This window comes from Carcharhinus amblyrhynchos, chromosome 11 (genome assembly GCF_965287045.1).
Source record: "Carcharhinus amblyrhynchos chromosome 11, sCarAmb.v2.hapA, whole genome shotgun sequence".
NCBI classification, from domain to species: domain Eukaryota; kingdom Metazoa; phylum Chordata; class Chondrichthyes; order Carcharhiniformes; family Carcharhinidae; genus Carcharhinus; species Carcharhinus amblyrhynchos.
The window spans coordinates 55,312,097-55,328,717 of record NC_137334.1 but is presented as its reverse complement, the minus strand read 5'-3'; the positions used below and the strand labels follow the sequence as shown (position 1 = coordinate 55,328,717).

At 40.3% G+C, this 16,621-nt stretch overlaps 1 protein-coding gene across 3 annotated transcripts in view; it reads left to right on the top strand.

Annotated features, from left to right (window-relative positions):
• The window catches only part of LOC145350147 (CD302 antigen-like), a 42,326-nt gene that overhangs the window by 19,505 nt on the left and 6,200 nt on the right, over positions 1-16,621 (top strand). For 2 of the 3 annotated variants that reach the window (XM_080199142.1, XM_080199141.1), the window contains 2 exons: positions 4,382-4,564; positions 15,479-15,511. In XM_080199142.1, coding sequence (XP_080055268.1) covers positions 4,382-4,564; positions 15,479-15,511 — 216 coding nt within the window. The remainder of the gene's footprint in view (positions 1-4,381; positions 4,565-15,478; positions 15,512-16,621) is intronic. The other variant, XM_080199144.1, reaches the window with a different exon arrangement.

Genomic DNA, 16,621 nt, shown 5'->3' with positions numbered 1-16,621 from the left:
GAATAGAGGGATAAAAGTGGTTGGTCTAGATAGATAAACGTGATTGGCGTAGGCTTGGAGGGCCAAAGGGCCTGCTCCTATATTGTACTGTTCTTTGTTCTTGTTCTGTATTCTCACTCCTGCCATTATTTAAAAAAAAAACAAAATGTTTAATTAATATCTCTGCTATAACCACATCCTCCAAAATTAGGCCCCACTCACCCTGGCCAATCCAAACTCTCATTAGGGATCCTGTCAGGGAATGTTATTAAGAAGAAACATCTGAACACCCAGGAATTAATGAACAAAACTGGGCCACATGATTTCAGAATTTTAAATAAAAACAAACTTCATTGTATATGAAAGAAACTTCAACAAAGTAAGAACTACTAACATAATAGTATTATTAAGGACTTGAGCTATAAATTCAGTTCTACTATTTATTCTTCTCCCCTCGAGTTCCCTTCTATGTTACAAATATTGGTTTGTTCATTTCATCTGGAACCAATGCAAAGGTATGCCACAGCCCTCCAGAATTTACTTTCATTCACCCCAGTGTTCCAGCTTTCTGCACAGTGCAAGTGTCTACTCTCCCTATCCCAGCCTGTTCAACATATCCCTGTTCTCCTTGATGGGGCCTGTCAACTCAGCCCTGATGGAATCACAGACTTACCTGTGTTTTGGGGTATGCATGGTTTCCTATTCCTCCAAGGCCTCTACCAGCTCTCTGTCTTTTCAAATAAGCAGTTTGAAGAATCCTGACTGAGACAGGCCAGACTTTTTCCTTCCTGCCTACTGCAGGAATCTGAGCAGGCGAGGGGCAGGACATGGAAAGGTCCATTGACCTCAGGTGGGATTTTACAGTTCGAGATGAGCGAGGCTATAAAATCCCACCTGAACCAGGAAAAGTAAGATAAAATATTTAATTCAATGCAAATGCATTTTTCAAAAATAGATGGAAAGAAAAGTTCAAAATACTGTTTCCATTTTTATTTTGTATATAATCTCCAGCAATAATTATATCTATAGAAATGCCGAACAGCACTTGTAAACTTTCAATGCGAGAGAGTTTGGCAGTAATTAGAAGTATCCAACTGTTTAAAAAAAAATTCAGCCATGCTTGCATGAACAAACCCTCATCTTTTCTGTTTCAAGATACAATAAAACTGCTCATACTGCTGTAAAAATATTCGTTATAGGACATGGGTGCCACTGGCTGGCCAGCATTTATTGTCTGATGGCAGTTAAGAGTCAACCACACTGCTGTGGCTCTGGAGTCACATGCAGGTCAGACCAGGTGAAGACGGCAGATTTCCTTCCCTAAAGGTCGTTAGTGAACCAGATGGGTTTTTCCAACAATCGATAATGGTTTTATGGTCAGAAGTAGATTCTTAATTCCAGATTTTTTTTAAATTGAATTCAAATTCCACCATCTGCCGTGGCAGGATTTGGATCCATGTCCCAGAACATCAGTTGAGTTTCTGGATTAATAGTCTAGTGATAAAACCACTAGGCCATCGCCTCCCTTTTCTGACATGCTTTCAATATATTTTTCATCCAGTTAGGGAAATAATCTGGACCAAAAATCAATGACTTGAAGAACAAAGTACAGTTCTAATTTTGAGCCATTAATCTACATTATAGTCAAAATTGAAATAGAAATTGATATTTCTTCTGGGTGATTTAAAACTGCAACATTTTTATAATTTGTTTTCACAATCAGAGCACACGTTTGCAAGGTTGTATTTATTACCTGCTCCTAGTTATCTGGAGAAGGTGGTATTAAGTTGTTAAATTGCAGGATATCGACTGTAACGATAAGGGAATGGCAATCCATTTCCAAAGCATGGCGTATAAATTGAATGGGAGCTTAGAGGCAGTGGTGTTGCTCTGCTACTGTTGTTCTTGTCCCTCTTGGTGATAGCTGAGGCTACAGAATATGGAGGTGCTCCAATGCATTCTGTATACTATAAGACTATAAGTGTGCCAGTGGTGCAGGAAATGGATATTGAATTCAGTGGCAGGAGAAAGTAACCTACTCTGTGGTACTTGAGTGCTATTGCAGCTGCACCCTTCCATTGTACTCTTAATTTGACTTTTATAGATGTTGGAAAGGTTTTGAAGGGCAAGCTTACCCCACTTCCATCCCATTTTTGTTGGGTGTCTGACCGTTTAAGCTTCTGGTAAATGGTGAGTGAAGGATTTGGCAATGATTGTGCCTTTGAAGGCCAATGGATGACGGCTGGCCTTTCTCCACTTTCAGACAGTCGTTATGTATCACTTACGTGATGTGACTGTTACCTGCCAGTTGTCAACCCCTCTGCGCCACCACCACCGGTTACGGTTTTGCTCAGGTTTCTTGATGCACGTGCAAAACAAAAATGCAGAATATTTTCGCTTACTTAACAGCGTAGGTTGAATTTGACGTAAAAATAAATCTGCAGAATTTTGTGATTGGAGTCTGTACATTATTCGCAGTCTTTGATTCAACCTAACAATATTTCTGTTTTAAAGAGGACCATTCAACAGTTTGGAAAACAAGAATAAATAGCACCCCTTAAATGGCAGACAAAACAGGTTCATTGTTTATTTGCCATATGGCATTGCTAGTGTTTAAACTTGCTTTTAACTCTAAATATGCATAATGAAAAACTAATATGTGACACTGGTATCTTATCACTTTATCCACCCTCTCTGCAAGATTTTTAAAGTTTGCTAATCCATCGGCATTTCCATAGTAAGCCAAAGTTAAATTTGCCACATCTAATAAAGTATCATGAATAGCATAAAGTTAGATGCTCAACCTACTGATGTCGCAGTAAAGCTAGATAATTTCATTCACAAACAACCCTGTTCATGAAGTTGACAGTAACTTAGTAGCCCAAACGTAAAATAATTGATCATCGTCTAAATTAGGTTACTTAAAACTGGTTCTCCCCTCATACCAATGATCTAATGTCAAAGTCTACATTTTATAGCAGCCTTCGAGATCATAGAAATCATAGAATCCCTGCAGTGGAGAAGGAGGCCATTCGGCCCATCAAGTCTACACTGACCACAATCCCACCCAGACCCTATTCACGTAGCTTCATGCATTTACCCTAGCTAGGCCCCCTGACACTATGTGGCAATTTAGCATGGCCAATCCACCTAATCTGCACATCTTTGGACTGTGGGAGGAAACAGGAGCACCCAGAGGAAACCAATGCAGACATGTGGAGAACATGCAGACTCCGCACAGACAGTGACCCAAGCCAGGAATCGAACCCAAGTCCCTGGCACTGTGAGGCCGCAGTGCTAATCACTATGCTAATGTGCTACTGAGATAAAATTGATCCACAACAACTGGCCTTGAATTTAAAGTGCTGAAGTTTACTGCTGTTCATACAACTTGTGTTACAAGCTTCTTGTCAGGAACTACATTGAAGGAAATAGGAAAAAATTACATGGTTTACTCATTCAACTTGCTCACACAATAGTATTTTGCAGTGGCCTTGGAGGAGCTTATGACTCTGAGTCTGCTAACTACAGAGTTTGAGAAGTCAGGCTGTGAGATGAGATCAAGGGGAAGGAAGGAGAAAGCAATCTTATCAGCATACAATTATTTAATTCTAATACTATTATAGCCCTTTTCTATACAAATCCCATCTAAACTAGTCAATCTGTGGCCACTGAAAATAATGAAGTATTGACTTTTCATCTCCAGGACGGGATTTTTGAATCCAGCCAACCAATAGGAAGATTATGTAGGATGTACACAGCACAGAAACAGGTCATTTGGCCCAACCAGTCTGTGCTGGCATTTGTGCTCCACTTCAGCCTCCTCCCACTTTTTCTCATCTAAATCTATTATCATAATCATCTACTCTCTATTTTCATGTCCTTCATGTACTTGTCTGGCTTCCCCTTTGAGTGAAAATTTTTGTCAACAAGTTGTAACAGTTCTGTTCTAAATTAATTCATATGTTCTTACCTATTTTCTAGTGATGGCAAAACCAGAGCATAAACCTTCTTCAAATTGACACCAATTGGCAGTAAATTTGTACTTTTACTCAACAAGAAGCCAAAAGGTTGCTGGCACGAGTAAAGGAAAATATACGTCGCTTTAATACAGGTTACTCTTCTGAGGTTTGGTTGCCTGAAATAAACTTGACCTAACTGGATGGAAATGATTTATTTCAATCCTCCATGCCAACAACCTTTTTTGGTCACTGTGTGAAAGTACAATTTAGTACTAGTTTGTGCTGATTGAGGTTTATGCAGTACTTTATCTGGAGATCTTCACACTAATACTTTTTGGTGCTTAGAAAAATGCATTGAAAATAGACTACTTCTATTCCAATAGATCTCTATTCCATGAATTTCTTTGGTGCACCATGAACTGACTTTAGTTGTTTTTCAGGCAATACCATGAGATGGTTTGATCAGTCTGAAATAAGTTACAGAAACTGGGCTCCAGGGGAACCATCTAGAGGGACATCTGATGCCGACGTATGTACTGTCATGGACATAAAGTCAGGGCAATGGCAAACGGTTAATTGTGATGAAGGCTTTGGAAGATTAGTTGCATGTGAAACAACAACAAGTGAGTTGATTTCAAATTAATCTTTGCACAGTACCATGCTTTTGTTAACTATTGCCAAAAAGTTTAAGAAAGATTTAATTGAATTTATCTTTTCAGTATATATTTGCATTCCTGAGGTATGCATTGTTAATTTCTGTTACATTCTGTTAACATCTCACTCTATTCAATAGATAGTGAGATGCTTTATATAGATTCTTCTGTTGCCTTGTGTGTACTAATTCTAAATAGAACGATGAATGGCAATATACTTTAATTGTTTGTCTGGATCATGGGTTGCAATATATTCTGACATTGGTATGTATTGGCTACTTCCATTGTGACTTTGTTTTGAAAGCTGTTTCTATTTATAGTCTATATAAATTACTTAAATCGGAAATAAAATTTCATATTTTACGACTTCATGGAAAACTTTTAACTTGCAATGTAAGACCAGGATTTGATCCAAAAAGATGGAATGAATATAAACTGCTTTTTTTCTTTGTAAGGTTCCAAAATGAGTTTGACTAATTTTAACAAAATTCCCAATGATTACAAGCCAACAGTCAAATTGATATTAATTTGCCCCTCTCACTCTGATACACATTTTACTTTGATAATTTTAGGGAAATAAACAACATTTGTAAACATGAATAACATCTTGTTAAGAAATGTTAATGTACATTTCATCCTTCTCTTTTCTTTTTGTCCTTGGCCAATATTCATTGTACATCCCCCATTGCACTTGAGAAGGTGGTGATGTGAAACCTCTTGAACTTTTGCAGTCCATGTGATGTAGATACACCCACAATGCTGTTGGGGAGGGAATGCCAGGATTTTGACCCAGCAGCAGCAATTTAGTTCTGAGTCCGGATGGTGGGTGGCTTGGAAGGAAATTAGCAAGTGGTGATGTTCCTTTGCAATTGCTGCCTTTATCCATCTAGGTGATAGATATCACAAGTTTGGAATCTGTTGTCAAAGAAACCATGGTGAGTTGCTGCAGTGAATTCTGTAAATGGTACACATTGCTTCACCATAGCTTGAAATATGATGTTTTGAAAATTGACAACGTGAGGGAAGCAGCAGGTCTTTATTTAAGGGTCAACCATGCAGAAGAAAACCGAGGAGAGTTATTTAACTCCAAGTCAAACCGGATTTAATGAATTTGACAAAGACTGAAATTTCAGAATATGGACATTTCAGTACAGCCTCAGGAGAAAAGAGAAAACTGGGAGCATAGAGGGCAAAAGATGTGCCTGACTGGTAGGCCCTACATGAGTCAGTGGTAACCATCAGATGTTTGAATATGGCAATGGATGTATTGGTTAAGGTTTAGCAAGAAGGGGTTTTCAGGTACAGTGCGGTTTATAATGTTGATTCAGACCTTCCGGTTTTAGTTGCCATGAATCTTCTCAGTAGCCTCAATTTGTATGCCACAAGATATTTTGAATCACCCACAGGAAACATTTCTGGACTCTTGTCAAAACACTGTTCTACTAAGGAAGTCCTCTATTTTAATGCATGTAGTTAGATAAACCTTTGCATTGGCAAGTAGGAAATGTAAGTAACATTTTGCCAAATTGACACCTTCCCTAAGGTTCAGGGTACTACTGAATACATGTTAGCAGCTCTTGGATATATCCTTAGATCAAATGGTAGATATACAAATATCAAGGGTGTTATTACATAAACACGCAAATCATAAGCAACTCACACAAGAAAATACAACAACTAAATGTTTCACCTGGATGAAACTCTCCAACTAAATACCAAGAATTTATTTACTTCACATTAGATGCAGTGTTTGACACCTCTCCAGTAAAAATGTTCATATTAAGTGATGAACCACAAAAGTATATCACCCTAGGCCCTTACTTCCAGACATGAATTGAATATTCAGTAATACTTTGCATGAAAAATATAAACTTATGCAGATTCTACATAAGAATTCATGAAATAGGAGCAGAAGTAGGCCACTCAGTTAATCAAGGCTGCTCTGCCCTTTAATAATGTCATGTTTGACCTTCTACCTCTGCTACATCTGTCCATTTAACTAATTTTAATATAAAACCACATTGAATGCTTTTTGCACTACATCTGCAATGGTTCCTTCATATCTACCAAACTAACTACATCTACAAGAAGCTCTTTTAACAGTTTTGTCAAACATGATAATGTGTCGAAAATAATACATTCTAGCATTTTCCTTGTGATTGATGGTAGACTAACTATCTTTTCTTTCCTCCATTCTTTCTTGAGCAGAGGAATTAAATTTCCCACCTTCCATTGATAGGGATTCTTCCCGAATTTCAGGTATTCTGAAAGATCCAAACCAATGTATCAGTGTATCCAAAATCATCACTTTTAAAACCATTGTACGTAGGCCATTGGGCCCAGGGAATCTTTTGGCTGTTCATCCCATTACTTTCTCTCATTCAATTACGTAGGATAGGGTTACATGGGATATATAGCAATGACAGTCATATCAAGCACAAAGATAGTTGGGCAGCGGTCTTTTTATATTTAAAATGGAAGCAACATGGAAAAATGGACACTGTACTTTCCCTAAATCGTTTCTGGAAAGTTTGGTCAATTCTGTTTGTGGGTTCTAGACAGAAAAAAGACAAAATACAACTTTTTCTACAGTTTTTCTATTTGGGGACAAATTGATTGCCTTTATTATTTCAATAGAAGTGATTTAAAAGGCAATCGGTACTTTGAGGAATGTAATCACAACTGGTATGTGGAATGGGACATCAATCATTCCACCGTCCACTCCCACCTCAATGTGCGTCAATCATCAATTACTTGACTCCAACCCATTATGTGGATAATGAGACACGTCAAAACTGCCATCACATGATTAAAACTGACTGGAGAGGTGGTTGAGACCTTATTACGTTTGAAGGGATCCAAGAAAGGTGATCTGGAGACTAGCAGGACAGTGAAACCATCAATTAGCAAGCAGGAAGAAAAGTTATCTCAAACTGCGAAGTGCAAAGAGGGGCTTTTTTTTTTCAGCTGCAAGAATATATTTCCTCCCTATTAGAAACATGGCTACAGATCTGCTTTGACAAAGAGTTTTCCAAACTTGAAACGTTGGTCGTCTTCTCTCTCCACAAATGTTGTCAGACTTGCTGAGATTTTCGAGCATTTTCTGCTTTTGTTTCAGAATCAAGCATCTGCAGTATTATGCCTTAACCACAAGTTAGTCAGTCAGTAAGATCCCTCAAAGTGGAAGGAAAGTCTTTAGGGTGGGTGGAATTCAAGGTCAGCACAAGTGACCAACTAAAGATGCACCCTAATAATTGAGACAACTGGATATCAAAAATGCTCAGTTGTGTTCTCTTGTCCATGTTGATGCTGCATTGCAACAGGTTTGTCCGATTCACAGGCCTCATCGAGTTCCCAGCAAGGTGTGGAGCTGCCATTCATTCTGTGCCATTTATCATTTGCTACTATCAGAGGCAGGGATGAAGGGAGGGAGGAAGCTGGAATGCCTCCTAAAACCAGAGCTGGTATATGGGGATGCCAACACACAGCTCGAAACCTCCAACATCCTTGGTAATGGTCATGGCTGATAAGGGATCACATGATTAGTCTTTCCACACTGCCAACAGAATTCCCTCTCTATAGAGTTTCAAAGATAGTGGAAAAGTGTTGGTGTGAGTCTTGCATGTGATTCTCATCCCACTGGACAAAAAGAGTGGCTCCATTCATGTTGGAACAGGAGGAGCATCCATTTCTGAACGCCCTTTACCTGGATGGGGTGCGATGGGGATGCCATATCTAGACAGAGACCAGAAAAATGGTTTAGCACTTGCCTGCTGGCTTTGAGATGGAGGGAATCCAGTGAAGGACAAGCTCACTTAATGTATCACTTCAATTCGTTCACACATCCACTGAAACATTGATGATGCAGACTGCAGAAAACCCCGCCTTGGTAATGGCTCTCATCCAAATTCAGAAAAGGATAACCTGTTGCCAGTTGATACTTGAGGGGCAAGGGCCTGTGCAGCAAGAGACAGCAGGAAGTCTTTACAGTCAAGAAACTAGAGAACATGGACCACTGACACAGTGAGCATAGGTCCAACTATGGGTGTATCACGGGTTGTTATCTTATCTAGAGAATAGTGAAAGCCAATGCCTGAGGCACCCCCATATGTGGTTGTAGGGATTCTGGCGGAGTTCCAGGACTGCATTGAGTGAATATCTATCTAGGTATCTTTCAAATATGGCAGCAGAACCTTCAACCGTATGAAGTAATGGTGGAGCAGGTGGCATTCTGCATGTCACAGTGTACAAGCTCCTTGCTGATACACAATTAATTATCTAAAAGGAGGAAGATCATGTATATTCATTACCTAGCATGAAGCAGACTAATTTTCCTTCCCGTCTCCAGACTCAGAACGGGATTGTCTGGCTTCCCCGTGACACAGAATCATAGAATCCTACAGTGCAAAAGGAGGCCATTTGGTCCATTGAGTCTGCACTGATGACAATCCTATCCCCATAATCCCATGCATTTATCCTAGCTAGTCCTCCTGTCACTAAGGGGCAATTCAGTATGGCCAATCCACCTAACCCGCACATCTTTGGACTGCAGGAGGGAACTGGAGTCCCCAGAGGAAACACGCGCGGACACAGGGAGAATGTGCAAGCTCCACAAAGACAGTGACCCAAGCAGAAATTGAACCCGGGTCCCTGGTGCTGTGAAGCAGCAGTGCTAACCACTGCCACCGTGCTGCCCCATGCTTCTTATTCTCTTCAATTACTCCTTGTGGTAACAAATTCCGCATTCTGACCACTCTGGCGAAACAAGTTTTCTGACTTCTTTATTAAATTTCTAGTTGGCTATCTTATATTAATAACCTCAAATTATATTCTTGCCTGCTTAAATCCTTAATTTTTGTTACACCCTTGGAGCTCTGTGACTTCTGGAATTTTTTTCAGACAGTTACAAGTTGTTGATTTATGTCTCTACCATGTTCTTATTCCTCTCATAATTTTTCCTCTAACTATGGTTCTAAAGGATCCTCGTTCGTGCCCTAATCTTTCCCTTTCTACACACCAACATAAATGTTTACAATCTGTTTTTGTCTGCAACTAGTTTACTCCTAGTTTCTCTTTCTCTGTCAGTTTCTTTGTCGCCTTTTGCTGAATCGTTAAATCTTCCCATTTTTCCAGCTTTACTACTCTTCTTGACAACTTTATCAGCCTTTTCCTTTAATCTAATATTTTTAACTTCACTCATTAGTCACAGGAGGGCCACTTTTTTCTGATTTATTCTTTAAGAGAATGTATACATGTTGCAAATTATTAATTCTTCAAATATTAGCCATTACCTATTTAACTTTGTGTATTTTAATCTAGTTTCCCCATCTACCTTAGTCAAATTACCCCTGGAACATGTATTGTTAGTTGTCTTCTGATTTAAGATACATGTTTCAGATTAACTAAATTCCCCTCAAACGCAACATAAAATTCTATTATACAATGATCACTCTCTGATGTAGCCTGCTTTACTGGAAGGTTATTACTTAATCATGCCTCATTGCACAAAACTATATCTAAAATAGTCTGTTCCCTTTTTAGTTCCTTGACATATTAATCTCAAAAACTATTTTGAATGTACTTCCTGAACTTGTGTCCTACACGGTTACTGCAAATTTTGTTTGTTCAATCAATATGAATATGACAGTCCTCTATGATTACCATCTTACCCTTGTTACAAAGAACCTTTGATTTCCTGATTTATACTCTGTTAGACATAATTATTATTAGGGGGCCTATGAACTGCTCCCCATATTGTTTCTTTTGCCTCTTGCTGTTTCTTAACTCCTCCAACTGATACCATATCTAATATTTCAAAATCTTTTCTTCCTACAGTCTTTACTTTATCCTTATCAGGGCAGCCCCTCTTCCTTTTCTGCACTCTGCCAATTCTGACCTGTTCAGCGTTCCTGATTTTAATTGCTCCATCCTTGGTAGTTATGTCTTCAGCTGCCAAGACTCTAAGCTCATGAACTGCCTCCCTAAATTCCTCCACTTATCCACTTGCTTTTCCACCTTCTGCCTTCTTAAAACCTCTTTAATCAAGCCTTTATCCATCTGCCCTAAATTTTCTTGGTCAGTGTCAAATTTAGTTTAATAACATTTGTAGAGCAGCTTGGGATGTTTAATTAGAATAAAGCCACTATAGAAATGTAAGTTGGTATCATCATAATCAACAATATCACCCTAGTCACGAATGTCCTTTTCATTAAGCGCGCTATCCCTTCCTGATCCATATTATTCTTATTTACACAAATTGCTACTCTGCTCTCCAGCCATAACATTTCTCTTAGTGCCAATGAATTTACCCTTTCCTGAAACCTCTTGCTGATTGTCCCTTAATTATTTCAAAGTCCGAAGCAGCTACTTGATTTGCCAAGACATTAGTGTTAATCTGGTTTAGGTGCAGCCCATTGAAATGGACCAATTTCTTTTTTTCTCCTGGTTTGGTTTCCTATGAATAAAAACCCAAGCCACCGCCCCCCCCCCCCCCCCCCCCACACCACTCTTTCAGCTACATGTTTAACTTCCTAATCTGTTTATTCCTGTGCCAAATTACAGTAGCCCAGGTAATAATCCACAGATTGTTACCTGTGAGGTTCTACATTTTAATTTTGACCCAGGATCCTCAAACTCTCTTCACAGAACCTCATTTCTAGTTCTGCTGATGTCATTTATTCCAATGTGGACCACGACAATTGGATCCTCTCCCCCCATTCCAAGTTCTTCTCTAGCTACAGAAGATGTCCTTAACCTTGGCACTGGGTAAGCAATACAATCTTCAGAACACACGATCACAGCTGCAGTGAACAATATCTCCCCCCACCCACCCTCACCTCCATGACTACACTTTAATTTGAGATTTAAGTCTTCCTGTTAACAACAGATCCTCCCATGTTGAATATTTGGAGCCCTTTCAAAATGTGAACACTTCTGTAGGTATTTTCTACTTTCCTAAATTCAGTCCTTGTTCTTCAAATCTCTTCTCTATTATCATCCTCCCATCCATGTAATTATTATCCGAATAAATCTACATTGCACATTTTTCATGGCTTCAATAACTTACCAAAATGGAGTCCCCACTTTTTTTACAGTCAAGGGGGCAGTGTAGTGTTTAATCATCTACTTCCTGCTTTTGTGTTCCTATTAAGTATTTTCAGCTTTTACTCTTGCTTCACTCCATCCTTGTGCATAACCCTATGAATGAGATCAGAATTGTGTGTGTGGCCAGGGGTGATGGAGGTCTAAATGTGCTTGTTCTCCATCTTAATGACTGTAGTGGACATCATTATCATTGTATAGGCATCCCTAGGTAAAATTTACTTTATCTATTGTCCTTTCCTGTTGTGGAAACATGTCATCATTGTACCTCACTGCAATAAGAGCCATATATTCCTCAATGATGATGCATTTCTGCATCATTGCATTTAAGTAACTTGCTGAAGATTTTAAATAATGGAGCATTACAATCAAATCCTGAATCCACATTATTGGAAAACTCTGGAATGCTTTGAAATTGAAATGCATCCAATACTGACTGCCTACAGTGCACCATTTAATTCAGAATTAAATCATCTGAGAAGGTTAAATATTTTGACTAGTTAAGATCAGACTTTAAAGTCATTTTTGCTTGCTTTGTTTTCAGCTTTTGACATAACCAAGAAAAAAGAAAAATAAATTTATAGTAACCTATTGAATGTAGACTAAGGAGGTTTATGCACACTTTTTTGTGCAAAGGAAACATTGGATCATCAGATTATTAAAGGCAAACAAGAAAAATCTACTTTTGCAATAAGGTATTGCAAGTACTAGCCAACTTGGTTGGCTTTTAATCAGTTTCTAGCTACCTTGAAGGAAAATATTAGACAGGCAGAAAGAATTAAATTATTCCATCTGGATTTTGGTGTTCCTTTCCAGGTTATTCAATAGACTATTGTGCATACTAAGTGATGACTTTCAATAAAAGTCTCACCCTAGCTCTTTGTTTCAAGACAAGCATACTTTGATTTGATTTATTACTGTCACTGTATTAGTACACAGTGAAAAGTACTGTTTCTTGCATGCAAAGCATATCATGCATACAGAAGGAGAGGAGAGAGTGCAGAATGTAGTGTTGCAGTCATAGCTAACGTGTAGAGAAAGGTCAACATAGTGCGAGGTAAGTCCATTCAAAAGTCTGATAGCAAGGAAGAAACAGTTCTTGAGTCGGTTTGATATGTGACCTCAGACTTTTGTATCTTTTTCCCAACAGAAGCTGGCTGAAGAAAGTATGTCTGGGATGCATAATTCCTAAATTTGCTGGCTGTTTTTCTGAGGTAGCGGGAAGTGTAGACAGAGTCAGTGGATGGGAGGCTGGTTGGTGTGATGGATTGGGATACATTCACGAAGTTCTGTAGTTTCTTGCAGTCTTGGGCAGAGCAGGAGCTATACCAAGCTGTGATATAACCAGAAAAAACGCTTTCTATGGTGCATCTGTAAAGTTGGTGAGAATCATAGTTGACATGCCAAATTTCCTTCGTCTTCTGAGAAAAGAGGCATTGGTGGGCATTCTTAACTATAGTGTCAGCATTGAGGGGGAGGAGGGGGAACCAAGACAGGTCGTTGGTGATCTGGATACCTAAAAACTTGAAGCTGTTGACCATTTCAACTTTGTTCCCATTGATGTAGACGGATATCTTCTCCACTACGTTTCCTGAAATCGATGACAATCTCCTTCGTTTTGTTGACACTGAGGGAGAGATTATTGTCATCGCGCCAGTTCACCACATTCTCTATCTCATTCCTGTACTCTGTCTCATCATTGGTTGACATCTGACCTATTACAGTGGTGTCGTCAGCAAACTTGAAAATTGAGTTGGAGATGAATTTGGCCACACAGCCGTAGGTGTATAAAGAGAATAATAGGAGGCTGAGGACACGGCCTTGTGGGACACTGGTGTTGAGGATGATCATGATGAGATATTGTTGCCTATTCTTAATGATTGTTGTCTGTGGGTTAGGAAGTTCAGGATCCAGTCACAGAGGGAAGAGCTGAGACCTAGGCCATTGAGTTTGAAGTTGAGTTTTGTAGGAACAATGGTTTTGAAGGCTGAGCTGTAGTCAATAAATAGAAATCTGACATAGGTATCTTTACATAACTAGAGGTCCCAGGATTGAGTGCAGGACCAGGGAGATGGCGTCATCTTGGACCTGTTGTGGCATTAGGTGAACTGTAGTGGATCCAGGAAATTGGAATTAATCTGAGCTGTGACAAACCTTTTGAAGCGCTTCACAATGATGGATGTCAGAGCCACCGGACGTTAGTCATTAAGGCACACTGCTTGGCTTTTCTTTGGTACCGGGATGATGGTCATTTTTTTTTTGAAGCAGCTAAGGATTTCAGATTGTTGTAAAGAGAGGTTGAAGATGTCTGCAAATACCCCGTCAGCTGGTCTGCTCAGGATCTGAGCGCTCACCCGGGTACCCCATCCAGGCCAGTCGCTTTCAGTGGGCTGACCCTCGAGAAGGCTGCTCTGACATCTGCAATGGTGACCTCAGATACAGGTTCTTCCAGGATGGAGGGCTTGCTCAAAATGGGCATAGAATCCATTGACTCATCAGGGAGGGGTAATTGGTGCTGACAATTTTAGATGCCTTCATCTTGCAGCCTGTTATGTTTTGCAGACCTTTCCATAGTCAAGGGGGTCCATGTGACTAGCCTGGGACTCTGATTTGGTCCGGTACTGTCTTTTGGCATCTTTGTGGGGTCTCCTTAGGGCATATCTGGCTTTTTTATATGGGCCAGGGTCACCTGACTTGAACACCTCAGACTTAGATTTCAGCCAGCAGTGGCTATCCCTGTTCATCCATGGTTTCTGGTTGGGAAACATGCTGATTTGTTTCTTTGGCAAATCAGCATGTTTTCTATACACTTACTAATGAAGTCAGTTACTGTAGTGGCATGCTTGTTCAAGCTGGTCAGTTTTTAAATACTGATCAGTCCACTGACTCTAAGCAGTCCCATATGTCTGATTCTACTGATGGGACGGGTGTGCTGATGTCCTAAAGCAGAAGGAGGATGGAGATGCTGTAAAGCCTGTCAGTGTGGGGAGCTGGTCAGTGAGAGAGTTGGAGGAGGGGAAATGGAGAGAGTGCTGATGTGTTTGTGAGAATGGGGGTGGACTGCTGATGTATTTAAGCACAAAAATGGGGATGGGGCTCCTGACAGACCTGAAAGCTGGGGTGAGGCTCCTGGTGAGGGAGAGAGGGGTAGGGTGGGGGGTGCCAAGTCTGAAATTGGGAGTGGTTGATTATTCTATAGAGCCTATAAAGGGTGTATGGGTGCTGGGGAGTCTGAGGGTGGGGTGTCTGGGGACGTGGATGGGATGCTGGGGGTGCTGGAGAGTCTTTGAACGTGGTGATAAGGTTGCTGGTAAGTCTGAGAGCAGAGGGTAGGCCCAATGGCAAGTTTGAGGGGGGAGGTAGAGTTAATACTGATTCTAAGGGGCTGGGAGTGCTGGCACGTGCACATGAGGCGGTGGGAGTACCAGCAAGTGTGTGAGGTGGTGGGCGTGCCAGAAAAGGGGTGAGGGGCTGGTGAATCTGAGAAAGTGTGGGAGGGGCTGAGCTCCAGGAGGAGTGTGTGTCTAAAAATAGAACTGTGCATGTGCGGAATTCGACAGCCAATAATATGGGGAAAAACATGTGCTTCAAATTCGGACCTGTAAATCAGGGCAGCAAGCCATCGGCAGCATGACCCCTGCCAGCCCGCACCGTGAGTTATTTCCCAGCTTTACAGGTTAGTTTGCTGCCCATTGAGGGCCACTGGTGAAAACTCAAAAATTACTGTACATCCAGCATGTAACTTCTCTCTTAAACTCATGTATGATTTTATATTTATTCTAGTAGCTGTACCTGATGGAGAAAAATGCTCAAGAGGTGAGTATCTGAGCATTTTAAATCACTACTAATTTGAAACATGTTCATTTTTCATGACACTTTAAAACAAATTAATTTTTGCTTTTTCCCTAGTGTCTAATATCAAAATACAAATGGGTGTAATGAGCCCCAACTTCAGGAATCATTCCCTTGAATGGATGGCAGGGGACATGTGTGAAATGAGGAATATTTTGATGCATGAAGTGTGTTTCGTTCACATACCATCCATCCACCATAAGTGACAGCAGGGCTCCTCTTATACATCAGTCGTATTGCTTTCATAGGAACAGAGAACAGTTGCATAAGAATTAAAGAATTTTTCACCTTCCACCATCCTAGGGAGGGGGAGTTTACTGCATTGCTGTCTGAGATTAAAGTGTTAATCTATAAGGAGGGATAAGTAAAATGGACCTATTCTTTCTGTGGGTTCAGGGGAATGAGAGGTGAAATTATTAAAACATATGGGATTTTGAATGGACTTGACCTGGTAGATGCTGAGAGGCTGTTATTCCCATGCTGGGCAGCTGAACTAAGGGGCTACCCTCTGAGTAAAGATCCCAGTCTTAAATTAAGGAGCCAACCATCAAAGACAGATCTTTACTCTGAGGGTATTGAATCTTTGCAATTCTCTGGCCAAGACGGCTGTGGATGCTGAATCCTTGGTCAGTTCCAGGCTGAGATTGATAGATTTTTGGACTCTATAAGGGAGTTGAGGGACATGGGAATTGGGTGGATCAGTCATGATTTTATTAAATGGTAGTTCAGGCTCAAGGGTCTGTATTCTAAACTCCTATTCTTATGTTAAAATGATGGAATTGTTGACAAATCATAGCAACCATAGGGTAGAGGGGCACATGTCAAACTTACTAATGAGATTGAAATCCAGTCAATCTCGTGTAAATCAGCCTTGTGCCCTTCCTGGGTGCAATCTGGCTAACGCCATTAGAAAAGGGCCAGGAGATCTGCAAATAGTTTCGCACCAGGTACAAAACCAGTTTTTAGGCCCACATGCTATTCTGCGGAGATTGGTGCAATCTCCTTCAGGGGCAATGAGTTGGAGAATCACTAACCACCCCCCACCCCCTGTCTCCATTTACTTACGTACTGTAT